The 15197-nt window shown below is 32.9% G+C and overlaps 2 protein-coding genes across 2 annotated transcripts; one reads left to right on the forward strand and one right to left on the reverse strand.

Moving 5' to 3' along the window:
- The first annotated feature begins 340 nt into the window (after positions 1-340).
- Positions 341-4985, forward strand: LOC11410353 (protein SMAX1-LIKE 8). The gene is made up of 3 exons (XM_003600869.4): positions 341-1849; positions 2457-2700; positions 2853-4985. The coding sequence occupies exons 1-3, from the start codon at positions 684-686 to the stop codon at positions 4686-4688; spliced, it is 3246 nt and encodes a 1081-aa protein (XP_003600917.1). The 5' UTR covers positions 341-683; the 3' UTR covers positions 4689-4985.
- A 3852-nt stretch (positions 4986-8837) lies between these two features.
- Positions 8838-12680, reverse strand: LOC11417986 (probable 2-oxoglutarate-dependent dioxygenase At5g05600). The gene is made up of 3 exons (XM_003600870.3): positions 11847-12680; positions 10670-11000; positions 8838-9416 (listed from the first exon to the last, which is right to left on the reverse strand). The coding sequence occupies exons 1-3, from the start codon at positions 12344-12346 to the stop codon at positions 9168-9170; spliced, it is 1080 nt and encodes a 359-aa protein (XP_003600918.1). The 5' UTR covers positions 12347-12680; the 3' UTR covers positions 8838-9167.
- Between the last annotated feature and the right edge of the window lie 2517 nt (positions 12681-15197).

Consider the following 15197-nt stretch of genomic DNA (forward strand, 5'->3'; position numbering starts at 1 on the left):
TTCCTATTATTATTATTATTATGTATGCTCCAAGAATAATAAGAAGGAAAAAAAGAGCTATACGTGAGCAGAAGGTGACTGTGGTTGTTGGCCCACTCGGAAAGTAAGTGGACGAAGCATCTCTTATTTCTCTTTCTCTCACTCATGAAAAGCAACCATAAACATGATGATGAAGACGACGACTAGAATTAATACGTAAACACTTTGATACTCAACTCCACCATCTCCACCATTAATCGACAAACAAATCTCTCTCAAACTCAATCCTGTACCCCCTCAAAACAAAAACGATTCTAATCTAGTAATCTCTCCTTATACATACGTATAGAATACACATAAATAATAATAATAATGTTGTTGGAATATTATTATCGACATAAAGAAAAGAATATGTCCTCATTGTTCACTCATTGAATCAATCTCACCATCTTTTCTAGCCCCACCATTTTCATTTTCATTTTCATTTTCACAACACTCCCATTATTCCCACACATTAATATTTATTTATATAAGCTCTTACAAATTGCAAAGTGCAAAATTATACTACTACTTACTCTCACTCAGTAGTACTCACTTCACAACATAAAACCACTTTTCTAATTTATAAACCTCACCTTCTTCCATCATTAATATCAAAATTATTTTCTGTTATTCCATCGTTTTATGAATACAAACTTCAAACCATGCCAACACCAGTATCATCAGCAAGACAATGCTTAACACCAGAAGCAATCCAAGCTTTAAACGACGCAGTAGCCGTCGCAAAACGCCGCGGACACGCACAAACAACCTCGCTTCACGCAATATCCGCTTTGTTATCTCTTCCATCTTCTTCAATCCTCCGCGACGCATGTTCTCGTTCGAGAAACTCGGCTTACTCACCACGCTTACAGTTCAAAGCACTTGATCTTTGTCTCTCAGTATCACTTGACCGTTCACCTTCTTCGCATAACAACGTTTCATCTGATCATGAACCACCGGTTTCGAATTCGCTTATGGCGGCGATTAAACGATCTCAGGCGAATCAACGGCGTCATCCTGATAATTTCCATTTCTATCATCAGCAGCAACAGTTGCAGAGTCAACAAACGTTTTCTGTTAGTTCTGTTAAAGTTGAGTTGCAGCATTTGGTTTTGTCAGTTCTTGATGACCCGGTTGTTAGTAGAGTTTTCGCTGAAGCTGGTTTTCGAAGCTCCGAGATTAAGCTTGCAATTCTCCGGCCACTTCCCCATCTCTTCCGTCGTGGTCCACCGGTTTTTCTGTGTAACCTGCCGGAGCAGCCACGCCGGGGGGCTGGGTTTGGATTTGGATTAGGCTTTCCGTTTTTATCTGGGGTTGGTGATGTAGATGAGAATTTCCGGAGAATTGGGGAGATTCTTGTTCGAAGTAAAGGGAAAAATCCTCTGCTTCTTGGAGCATGTGGTAACGATGCTCTGAGAAGCTTTACCGAGGCTGTGGAGAAGCGGAGAGAAGGAGTTTTACCTTTGGAACTTGACGGGTTGCGAGTGATTTGTATTGGGAAGGAGTTAGAGAGTGGTGACTGCGAGGTGGTGAGTTTGAAGTTAAAGCAGATTGCTGCCATAGTGGAGGAGTGTGTGGGACCGGGTGTTATAGTGAGTTTTGGAGAGTTGAAGTCTTTTGTCAACGATGATGGTGGGTTTGTTGAAGAATTAGGGAAATTGTTGAAGATTCATTATGATAAGTTTTGGTTAGCAGGTGCAGCTGATAGTTATGAAAGTTACTTGAAATTTCTGGGTAGGTTTCCTTCTGTGGAGAAAGATTGGGATTTGCAGATTCTTCCTATTACTTCTGTTAAGGCTTCTGAATCATATCAGAGACCCAGGTCCAGGTATATATGATATGAATATGATGATATCATAATATGGTTTATTTATTATGTTTATGTCTCTTGTTATGTTCTGCTTCCAAATATTTTAATTGCTTGCTACTTCTATTTTTTAATAAAAAAATTCATTTCTTTATCTTTGGTCTTAAATCTTTGTGACAAGCCTGTGCCCTTTATTATTTTTTAATTTTATCTAGTTTTGAAGCTTTAGTCTTTATGTGTATTATTTATATCGTATCTTGAATTTTAATATTTCTGTTTATGATGTAATCTATGTGAAATCATATTTGGAATTATTTTGAAGCAACAGCCTCTCCAATGGTTTTTCGTTCAATCCAAGCTTTGTTTTTGCAACTTGAGTTTGACGACAACCGTTTACACGTTCTGATTCCATTAAATTTGAGCTGCAGCTATAAGAAATACTGATATTTCGTCTTTCTTGTAATTAACTTGCTAACATTGATAAGCTTGGAGATGGATTGCAGCTTTGTGATCCAATTACTATGATTATCACTAATTTTTTGTTATTATGAATGACAAATAAATTGACTGCATCTTTCACACTTATGTTATTTGTCTAAACAATTTTTTTTTTTTTTTTTTTGTACAGCTTAATGGATTCATTTGTACCACTTGGTGGCTTTTTTTCATCACAGTCCGATTTGAGAGGTCCACTAAATGGTTCATTTGGTTGTGTTCCTCATGATAATCAATTTGGTGAAAAATGTGAACATGAAGTTCTTGGTGCTTCAAATGAAAGATTTTCGGTTTCAGCTCCTGATCCATACCCATCTAACTTACCTCAATGGTTGAAGACTACAGAATTTGGCACAACAAAAACATTGACTGTTAAGGTGTGTAGGGTTCAGTTAAATTAACTAAATTCAGTTTAATTATTTGTATAAAAACCGTGGCAAGTCTATCCTTTAAATTTATTATACTTTAATAGTGAAGACCTTTTCTTTTTGTTTGTGTAAAAAAACCATTTTTCTTTCATTCAGTGCAGACCAAAGATGATGGTGTTTTGGGGGATAGTAGTGAATCTTGTACGCCGCGTAATAACTTGGACAACATATGCCAAGTTTTGCATCAGCGAATTCCCAAGGCAAATACTTGTCATACTGTTGTGGGATTTCATTGTGCTGACAACAAAAACGAAGACGCCGACAACCACAGCAGCAAAATCGTAGACAAATCATCTAAAGAATACATCAATCTCAACTCTCATGCACCTGTTGGCGTTCAAACGATGTCTGCATTACAATCCAGCAATTCTTTTCCTTCTTTCTTCTTGGCAAAACAGGTGAAAAATATTCCAAATCTAACTGATATGTTCCAGAATGTAAAAGATCTTGAGTCAGGTGACCTAAGATCATGCAACATCTCCAGTTCAAGTGTGTCCGATGGTAGTCAACTATCTCCCACATCTGTGACTTCAGTAACAACAGATCTCGGCTTAGGTATATGCTCTTCTCCTACCAGCAATAAATTGACAAAAGCTGCAGTTCAATATACAATGGAGCCTCCAAAGGAAATCCCTAATCGATTTACTTCAAGCTTTAATTTGGATGAAGAGATTATCAGGATGCGTCCGTCCCAATCTTCATCCTGCTTAACTTTTGACTATTATCAACAAGCTGATGACGCTAGAAATCCCAAAGTTCTTTTTGAAGCTCTTTCCAAGGCGGTAAGATGGCAAGATGAAGCCATAAGGGCTATTATTAAAACAATAGTCTGTGGCTCAACAAAAAGTGCTAAAGACCATGGGTTAAATCAACGTGGGGACAAGTGGATGAATTTTGTTGGACCCGATAGGCATGGTAAAAAGAAAATTGCTGTTTCTCTAGCTGAATTACTGTATGGAAGCCGGGAAAACTTTACTTTTGTGGATCTGAGTTCCAAAGAAATGAATGGATGTAATGTGAAATTCAGAGGGAAGTCTCACCTTGATTTTCTCGTAGATGAGTGCTGCAAGAAACCATTGTCTGTGGTTTTCATTGAAAATGTTGATAAAGCGGATATAGTAGCTCAAAGCAGTTTGTCTCAAGCCATCAAGACAGGAAAAATCACAGACTCGCATGGACGAGAAGTTAGTGCAAACAATGCAATATTTGTTTTTTCTTTCTCAGGTTACCAAAATAGTTTGATGCAAACAAGGGAACCTTCCAACTATTCTGAGGAAAGAATGCTGAGTGTACGGGGCGGAGGTATCAAGATCAAAGTTGAACATATGGTTAGAGACATCAGAAACCAAAGCATCGGTGTACCTAACAATTCAATAAACATCATTCCTAATCTAAATTTCATAAACAAACGAAAATTGATTGGTGACAATGAACTTCACGATCCCCATTTACTCGCAGATGCGGCTAAAAGGGCACATACAACATCAAACCGGCTTTTAGATTTGAATCTTCCAGCTGAAGAGAATGAACAGAAACAGACAGATGATGGAAACTTTGAACATGTCTCAACTGAGAACCAAAACCTTTGGTTGCAAGATTTGTATAATCAGGTTGATGAAACAGTTGTTTTTAAACCATATGATTTTGATTCCCTTGATGATAGAGTGTTGAAATTGGTAAGAAATAACTTCAACAAAATTCTTGGATCCGAGTGTGCCTTACAAATCCAAACAGAAGTCATGGATCAATTGCTTGCAGCTGCATACGTCTCGGACAGTGATACGGAGGTGGAGAACTGGGTTCAGCAAGTTCTCTATGGTGGATTCACTGAAGTGCGGAGAAGATACAATCTCACCGCCAGTTCTATTGTGAAACTTGTTACATGTCCAGAGCAAGCTTCAAGTGTGCACCTTCCACCAAGGATAGTTTTAGATTGAATACCCTTCGGTGATTGTTGTCTTTTCTTTTTGAATGTATAATTTAGCTGTAGCATATAGTGAAACTATCTTAGTCTTTAATCCCTATTATTTTGTTGGGTTTCTTTGTCTAGGTTTCAGTTGTGTATAATATGTAATTGCAGCTAGTGCTTTGTGTGATTATCCTGGGATATTTAAATTAAATGTCTTCTTTGTTTATGTAAGGTGTTGCTTGATGTAATAGATTAATAAAATATACTAATGAACCGATGCAGACCAAAAAAAGGAGGTGTTTGTGTTTTGTGATTGCATCATGAATTTTCAATGTCAACCAAATAAATTGTTGAGACGAATCAAATCTGAGTTCTTGGTAGTTTTTGGACTGTTGGCCCAGTGGAACATATTTGCACTTTGCACCATATATAGTAATCGGAGGCTGCTTTGATACCAAAATTTTGATAGATACCATACACAATAACAGGTAAAATGAATCAAAAGAGTATGATTTGCTGAAAACATTGGATGCAAAGACATCGAACAAAAAAAACATAAGAAATGTCCCATTTGAAATTGATTTGATTTAAACAAATCTAAATAATAGAACCTAAATAAGCAAGTGCAATACTCCATGTACATGTTCTTCCATCTCCTAATGATCAATGTGGACATCTTCCATTTCCTTCTTTCCAGCATTCAATTCAATTTAGTACTAATGGAGTGATTATTGACCCGATTACATCTTTTCAACTCCATGTGCATGTTTCTTCCACTTGGGCACAGGTGTTCTATAAAATGATTCATGATATATGAACAACCAATAATCGAGAAACTCTACAACACTGTATAAGAGAACCTCAAATTTCAGTCCAAGATGCAACCCGAGTCAAGAAAAGAAATGTTAAAAAAAAAGGTCACGCTAACTATTACGCTCGGGGCACCAGCCCTGGTTAAGGAAATCAAAAGAGAAAGTTTTAAGTTGAAAATATTATTTTTTAGATTTTTGAAGTATTGACTACATAACTTCCAATGAATTGTTACTATATTTGCTTCCTTAATCTGTGCTCTATAAGCATTGGTTATCATTTCTCTTTAAAAAAATAAAAAATTACATGGGTGGTACTATTATACGTTGTCGGACATACTTGTGTTTAGGTAACCCTTTCTCATAGAAAAAAGTGTTTTGGGAGAATTTAAACAAAATAAAATAATTTTAAAAAGATTTACAAAAGCTAATTTAAATTACAAGTTACTATTGGGAAAACTCGTGCCTTCTATTTTCTTTAAAACAGAAAAACAATCGCTGCAAAAAAATTAGCTAAATAGAATGAATGAGAGGTTGATAATGAAATTGGATTAATGAAATTTGATAGTTTACATGAAATTTAAGGGATTATGTTTATATTCATTGGTAAAACCGTAAAAGTCAATAGAATGAGATAGAATTTTGAGAAAGGGTATGCTAAAAGGTGTCCCAAGGAAGATAAAAAATAAAAAATAAAAAAAGTTTTAAATTGAAAATGACACTTTATTGATTTTTGAAAAATTGATTACATAATTTTTATTGTAATACTCCATCCGTCCCAAATTATATGTCACTTTAGAAAAAATATTTGTCCCAAATTGTATGTCACTTTACAATACCAATGAAACATTAATGTTACTTTTCCTATTATATCGTTAACTATTTATTACTCTTTCTTCTTTCAATTCTTTCATTTATCTTTCCTATATTATTTATTAAGGATAATTTTGTAAAACAACTCATAATATCTCTTTCCCACACAGTATTAATTACATTTCTTAATATGTGTGAAATGCCCAAAACGTCATACAATTTGGGACGCAAGAATACATACTTTCTCCGTCCCGTAATAGATAACCTATTTGAAAACGTGCATTTTTTACTTAACATATATTGATTAGATTTTTCTACTAATATCAAAGATAAATAATATCATATAAGATGTTGTTAGATTCGTCTTTCAAAATATCAAATTTTTTCTAATAGATTAGTAAAGTTATTTAAGATCAAAATTGTGCATCGATATATGTGACAAGATTAACTGTGTCATTTAATATGGAACTGAGCGAGTAGTATGTTTGCTTCCTTAACCAATACCCTGCATTTTCCATTTTTTAATTAAATGAAGACGGCTAGGCCAACTTTGTTAGAAAAGAGAGAACATATATCATTATCGTTTGCATTGACTTGTTTTTTAGTTTAAGCATAACACCATCAATGCCCCGCATTTCCTATTTTTTAATTAAATGAAAACGGCTAGACCAACTTTGTTAGAAAACGGAGAACATATATATCATTACTGTTTGTATTGACTTGGTTTTTAGTTTAAGCAAAACACCTTATGTAAATAAAGAAGTTTTTTCGTTAAAGAGAACTTATGAATTAATATAAACGTTTATTTATTTGCATAAACTATTTTTCATAAGCTCAAAAATAATTAAATCTAAACGGATCCTATATCAATACAACTTTAGAGTAAATCGTGATTAACTACATTTCGGTCGAAGTTTTTTCTAGACAAATTATCCTTAGCAATCCAATTATTTTCAAATATAACTATCTTTAAGTTGAATATTTTTCTCTACAAATTTTCTCGTATCAATATAATATTTTTTTCCCAAATTTAAAACAACATAAAATATAAATACAACAAAATACATCTATACCTTTATTATATAAAGACAACTTTGAAGTCAACCATTAATTAAATATATTTGGGTCGGACTTTTTTCTAGACAAAATTACCCTTAGCAACCCAATTCTTTTCCAAATTTAAATTTAAATCTATGCATAAATTAAAGAAAATTAAAAAATATATGTTTTTGAGTTGAATACTTTTTCTACAAATTTTCTCGTAGCAATCTAATAGTAGTATTATTTTTTTCGAGTTCAAAAACCACAACAAATATAAATACAACAAAATACAGAAGAAAATGTGGATAGACGGATACATAGTATCAGTCTTTCTGCTAGTTTTCATCGAGACATCTCTCAATTGGCACATGTAAAAAAAACCTCAATTTCTTTCATTTCATAAGATCCCCAATTTCTGAACGAGCAATGATATATCTCTAGAAAAATAACATCAAGAATTCTTCAAGAATAAAGAGCAGCCAATCACAATGCACTATTTACCACAATTCAAGGAGGTGTGATTGAAAAATAGGAAGTGAACAAATAAATCTTGCAGTTAAAACTTGTCAATTGTGTCTTGAAAAATTCTTGAAGTTATTTTTATAGAGAAATAACATTTTCCTTTATGAACAAGGATATACAAGTATATATATTATTAGTAAATGAATTTATATAAAACCACTGGAAATAGGATTTTCAGAATAATTATAATTATTTCTTATTATAAAATTAATAGGAAACGTATAATATAAGTTATGAAGCCAAATATATATCAATAATTTGATGATGCAAGATGAAAAGTATTGAGATAACATGCAAAAACAAATTGGCTCAAAGAGGGTGACTTGAATACTCGTCTTTATTCATGCAGCCGCTTCAATTCGGAAACAACAAAATATTATCAAATGTTCATTGATGAGAAAGGTACGTACTGTAATTAAAGATGATCAAGGTATGCTCGATGAACAAGGTATTAGGACAAGGAAAATATTTGGGGCTATGATCTATGATTGGGAAGAACAAGATTCTTTTTTTTTTTTTTTTTTTTTTTGAAGTTAAACTAGCCCACCCAAATTGACACAGAGATAATCAAACCTAAAACCTCGAGGAGGAGCACACTCCCAGATCCCAAGCCAATAACACTAGGCCAACCCAAGTGGGTTGGAAGAACAAGAAATTAGTGTTCAATTTTATCAAAGATGGAGTTTGGAAGAAAATAAATTCTTGGTAAGACGTTGTCTGGTGCAGGTAGAAAGGTTCTTATCAAGTGTGCTTTCAGTAGCATAAGAAATATTTGTGCACTGAAGATGAAATTTCCAGATTTAGTTTTCTCAACAAACCACTTGTATGCATGTTACTAATTTCATTATCAAATTTTATGCTCACTCAAACATATAATATGATCACGTGCATAACTAATACAACTAAAATAATTATTGCTGACTTGTGCGATTTGGAATACATAAATATAATAATAATAAAAAAAATACTTGAATTTTGAGAACAAACAATAATAAACAAGTGGGAAAGGAAAAGAGTGAAATTCAATAATTAGTTTTGTAGTACAATACAATGAAAACTTATGGTGTATTTCATCATCACCACAAATCCTCTGTTGGGAAGTGGGAGACAATGACAAAATATAATACTCACCTAGCTAGAAAATGAAGAATCTTTGTGGGATCCATTCAACATTATTAATTTCAAACCTAAAAAGAAAACAACTTTTCCCAGTATATATCAATAAATATTTATTTTTTACTCTATGGCTCATAATTAATGTGCAATTTTATGAATATAGATAGATATATATAATATAGAATGACCCTAGAGCATGATGAATATTATTTTGAAGACTTCATAGATTCAACTTGAGATTTGCCACAAGGTCCCCTCATTCTAATGAAGAGTCTGTACTCATCAAAGGTCATTGCTGGGTAGAGTGCAGGTCTTTCAGGTGTGATAAGCTGTTTTAATGGCTCAATGGGTATATCACTTCTTGGGTTATAGAAAAATGCAAGAGAAAGTCTCTCTTGATCTGAATTCACTATCACTCTGTGCTCCACACTCTTGTATGTTGCATTGCTTAGAACCTGTTCAATTGTCAACATACACAAACAAATTAACCAATTAATTAATGTGACTTATATATATCTCAGAGGGAAAGGAAAAATGAGGCAAATTTTAACAGTGGAAAAAAAGTTACATTAAATAACGAGGAGTTCAGGACAATAATTAGTGTTTTACAAATTGAACTGATTATCAAATAGGTAAGGTTATGAAGTCACTAGTCTAAATACTAAGTTACTTATCGAACCATGCAAATAAATTGGATTAAATCAGATGATTCTGTTGTCAATAAAACCATTGAGAAAATAAAAGCTTAGTTTTTTTTCTTCTTTCATTTTCGCTACTATAATGCATAGACTAAAACAAGGTAGAAACTTTTTTTCATTCTCAAGGTTTAAAAAGAATTATGTTTTTTTTCTTCTTAGTAATTAATTGTTAAATAATTTTTTTTTTCATTCGTTCCAGTTCGAACCAAAAACATCAAACTTCTTATATGTTATCCCAAACTTATATGTCTTCCATACAAGTACATTTTTTATAAATCTATGATTTTGATATCGTTTGAATGTGTATTTTGAGAGTTATATATAGCTTTTAGAGATATAAAGAGCATTGGTTGCTTCTAAAATTACCTTGCCAATAAAAAATACTATGACTTCAAGTGATAACACTAGCCAAATGTTTATCTATTTATGTAGACATGTGAATGTAATTTCCAATAGTATAGAATTTTTTTTAATAAAATAATATGAGGATAGGTTAAAAGAATCAATCAACTAATAAACTCATCTTTTATCCCAAATCCCAAGCATATAAAGTATAAACTATATATGGTGATGCAAGTGGTGACGTACGCATCAAATATAAAGAATTGGAAATTAATTATGTCACTCGATAATATAAAAAAATTAAAGGACATTTTTCCAATTTAAAATACATATTTTGGGTAATAATACATAAATCATAAATAATGGATATAAAATATTTGGACACAATACACCTAATTTTAGCCTAAATTTAAATTATCTAACCTTTTCAACATCGTACGTAAGTAAAGAGCATGTGCATTTTAAGAAAGACATGTGCATAGTATACATTTGTTGTTTGAAGAATAAACTTAAAATAATGATAAAGAACAACCCCCAAGTTCCCATCCCATGTGTCTCTCCACGTGGGCAGATTCGTGTATTAAATTATCGTGAATACTAGCCAAACATTAATAGTTAGGATAATTTATGTGAGAGAAAAATATGATATTTTAATCTTAAATATTTACCTGTATTTGGTCACCAATGTTGACTATGAAGCCATGTCTAGCAGGGTTGACCGTAATCCAATTATCAAATTTTCGAACTTGAAGACCAGCCACTTGGTCATCTGGAAGCAACATAGTCATACCTCCTGGGTCTGAGTGTGATGATAGACCTAATGTCAATTCTGGCCTTGGACACTTTGGATAAAAATTCACTCTCATGCATGCTCCTATCTCTTCACCCCCAAATGCATTTTGAAGAATTTTTTCTTCTAATCCAAGGTTTAATGACAAAGCCTTCATTAATCTTCCACTTAGTTTCACTAGCTCTTTCCCATACTCATCAAACACTTCCCTGCACATATTTAACCTATAATTAATCAAATTGGATCCTCTATGCCTGGTTTTATGGTTAGACAATTGAATTAAGAGTAAATGTGCTCATAAATGAAAAATATAATTTAGTCTCTTTTTTTCTCCAAAAGTAAAATATTATTTTTATCGTTTAATTATAATTATATTTTCTAATAATTGAATTCTCTCTTACTTTGACGGTTTGTCCAACTAGAGATTTGGCGTTGGGTTCTTGTTGGACAGAAAATAGGTAGAAGAGAATTCAAGTCTTTAAAAATGAAGTGGCATATCGAATAAAATGTGAGACAAAAATAGTTTATAACTTATAAGGTTCCCTAAAAAATAAAAACTTATAAGCACGGTGAAGCGAAAGTCCAATAGATTTAAGAGAGTTGCTTTTTCATTCTATGAATTTCTCTTACACCCTATTCGAATTTTAAAATATGAGAGAGATGTTTTAACTTGTTTGAGATGATTTTATAGGTTGTCTATGCTGTTTGGATTTTATAATCCAAACTACATAGAGTGCACGAGAAACTCAATATTATTATAGAAAAAGAAGATCCCTAGATTTATATCTTTTGAACAATGAACGTCAGTATAAACTATTAAAGCCCAATATGCAAAACAGTTCTATAATTGGGCCTCCCAACAAAGTCTAGATTGCGGTTCTCAAAATTTAACTAAGTAAACTACGGATTTTTATAGAATATCGCACTCCTCTCGATTTGTCAATCCAGATAGAGAAAAAACACCATTTTTCTCATGCGTTTGGAGGATTGACAAATCTGGAGGGATGATTTTTAAAAACTATGAGAGGTAGGAGAAGAAAGCTCTCTTATATTACCTGCAAGATTGTGGAGAAGCAGGCCATTTGTTGCAGTCCTTGACTGAAACAGGAAGGTAGTGCAAAAAGTAGTAATCACTCCAATCAAGAATAGCCCCTTTCTCAACACCAAGTCTACTTCCATACCCTTCATAAGTTGTTGGAGAGTTTGCATATTGTTGCTTAGCCTCCATAGGCAAGTGAAAGAATTGACGCCAAGTTTCCCTAGCTTTGTCCATCAAATCAGGACTCACTCCATGGTTTACAATTTGGAAGAAACCCCAATCACGACAAGCATCAGAAATTTGCTTAAGGATTGAAGCATGAACATCAAGGTCATCACCATTTAACCCTCCAAGGTCTATGATTGGAATATTGATATCATCATAAGAAGAAGTGTCTACAATTGGCCTATCAGTTGGAGGCTTGATATACCTATCAGGGATTGAATCTTTACATCCTTCAGACAATGATTGAACTCGGATTATGGGCTCTGGCCAATCTTTGTGGCTCTTCAACATTGCTAATAGCTAGGTTTGCTAAAGTTAGCTACCACTGGCTTCTTGTTTTATGTGGGTTTGCTTTCTAAGGTTGATGTTAAATATGCTTCATGTATCAATATATAGTGAAAAATGGATTATATAGACATTAATCCATTTTGGTAGTTGACAATCTCGATCACTGATCTGAATCAGGTGTTTTATATGATAAAATATACATAACTTACTGAATCAGGTATAATATATAGAATGTTTGATATTAATCAAACGATGTTTTATGTGTCGATTGTGTGAATACAAGATTTTCTGACACCTATAAATCTATGTCCTAAAATGTGTGCTATGACTCAGTTTGAGGGGCCAAATGTGTGTGTGACAAAAATAAAATTAAAGAGTTGGATTTTAGCTAAGATAAAGTAATGTGTACATAATATTAAACTAATGGTAACGTACGAAAAAAGTTGGATAGATGGGGATGAGGTCGATATGGTGGATGTTAAATGTAGAAAATGAAGTAGGACCATGATGGTATATTGAAGCAAAAAAAACGTGCAATATGTGGGGGTTTCCTCTTGTTGAAAGGTATGAAATGAATTTATGCAAGTTAATTAATTCCAAAGAAGACAATTTAGATAAATGACAAGGGACACTTGGTGATGTTTATTATTTACAAGTATGTAGCTGAGTGGGATCTTAACTCGGACAAGTGGGTACGTTGTATTTTTTTTGTCGACTCAAGTGGGTACGTTGTGATGTATTTCATTGAATTGACGTATAAAAGTATAATACAAATGTTTAAAGATTTTTTTAAGTATTCAATTGCAATGTTATTTTTTTTTGGGTAATAACTATAATTACATTTCTTCTTCTTTCTTACTTTCTTTAAAAAAAACTATAATTACATTATATCTCGTTAGGATAATGTATTATTATATGTATAGACCGGGGTTCGAATCCCGGACATCTCATTTATCCACCGAATTCTAGCCACTAGGCTATCTGACAAAAAAAAAACTATAATTACAATTGAACTTTAGGTTTTCTCTTCCAGTTTCTTTATTGACGGGTGGTTTTGAGTCATTTTTAACCTTAAATCATCTCTCTTTGTCATTTTTTCTCTATTTCAATCTAAATAAGTGATTTTCACATAGATCTTCCTCGTGATTTTGTCATCTGAGTGTAGTGGTGTGTTGTTCGTCGTTTTGTGCGGCGTTGTTTGATTTTCTATCTTGTTGCGGTGTTCATTTGATTCATATTGAAAGATCGATTATTCAATCAAAGATTTGGGCATCAACGTTGCAGATTCGGAGGCATGAGTATTCCGGTCAGTTTAATTTTATCATATACTGTTGTAGGCATACGTCGTTATATGCTATTAACTTGGATGAGTGAGTTTATTCGCAGGTTCATTCTTTACGTTTTTAGCGATATTGAATAATGTATTCTATCGATTTAAATGAATGAATTTTATTTTTTTAAAAAAATATTATTACAATTGAATGAACTGGTACTACTTTAAAATAAATTAAGATAATGACCACGAGGATTGTTCTCGAAGTGGTCCATAAACTATGTCATTGTCAATTAGAATACGAGAGGCTTAGCTTTCTTCTCATAAATGACAATTGACAAGTAGTTAAATGTTTTTCTTTTTATTTTTTAATCACATTTCTCACATTTTCTCTTTTAATCTGCTTTTATATTTTATTACACGTCTCTTACATTTGTTTATCGTCACATTTCTGTTAAAAAATTTCCTCTATCTTTTTTCTTCCACCTTTTCTATCTCTTTTTGTTACACTTTACACAGTTTATGAAGTGTGAAAGTATATTTTTTTTCTAATTAAAACATTGACCTCACCTTGCGTTTGTCCTATTCAACAAGTCTTTTACCCTAAAACTGTAGCTACAACTCTTTGTCTCTATTGAATTGTAATTCAAATATAGATGTTTGGAGTTGAAATAAGTCATTCTGAAGATCCAACTAATATGGTATATAGTTGTTATAATACGGTTAGTTAGTAGTGGAGAATTTACTTGTCATGCAAGTAACTAATGGTATGTCATAGTTAGAAAGTATTGGGCACTACTGAAGTTAAGGAATAAGAAGAGAAAGTAGAGTTGTTGCATAGACCAAAAAATATTTGTATATACACTTTCTTTCACAGTTCACTTTTCCTTTCTCTATTTTTTCTACAATCCCAGCAACTGGTATCAATCGCCTTCGGTTCCATTCAATCAAGATTTATCAAGAATCACATGTATCCACACTCGTTAATTAATTAAAAGATGACAAGTGTGATGGATAAACTTGAAAACAGATGTTGGGGAAAGCTTCCGGTTCTTGATAGCAAGAATTGGGATAGATGACACAGGAAGATGAAGGTCCTCTTTGATTTTCAAGATGTATCAGACATCATTGAATTTGGAGTAGATCCTCTTGCAGAAAACACAACAAAAGTACCGCACAACTCATAAAAAAAAATTGGCTTAAATACGTAAAAGGTCCCTGTAAGTTCGCGTGTTTTTGGTTTTCGGCCCTGTATCTTTTTTTGTTCTAAAACAAACCCTGTAAGTTGATAACTTTTTGAATTTCGTCCCTACCGTCAACTTCTGTTAAAAAAATGTCAAAGTGTCTAACGGCACATGACGTGGCAATCGTTGACATGGCATTAGTTGCGTACATGGCCTTCTAGGTGATCCCTACTATATTAGAGGGACCAAATTCAAAATTGAAAAAGAATGGAGGGATGAAAATAAAAAACGTGAACTTACAAAATTTGAAATTTAAAACCCATTTCTCCATCTTCTTCCTCTCTCTGTCTCTTATCCTCTCCAATTTTCCAATTCTTCCCAAATTACACCAATTACA

This window comes from Medicago truncatula, chromosome 3 (genome assembly GCF_003473485.1).
Source record: "Medicago truncatula cultivar Jemalong A17 chromosome 3, MtrunA17r5.0-ANR, whole genome shotgun sequence".
Taxonomy (NCBI): domain Eukaryota; kingdom Viridiplantae; phylum Streptophyta; class Magnoliopsida; order Fabales; family Fabaceae; genus Medicago; species Medicago truncatula.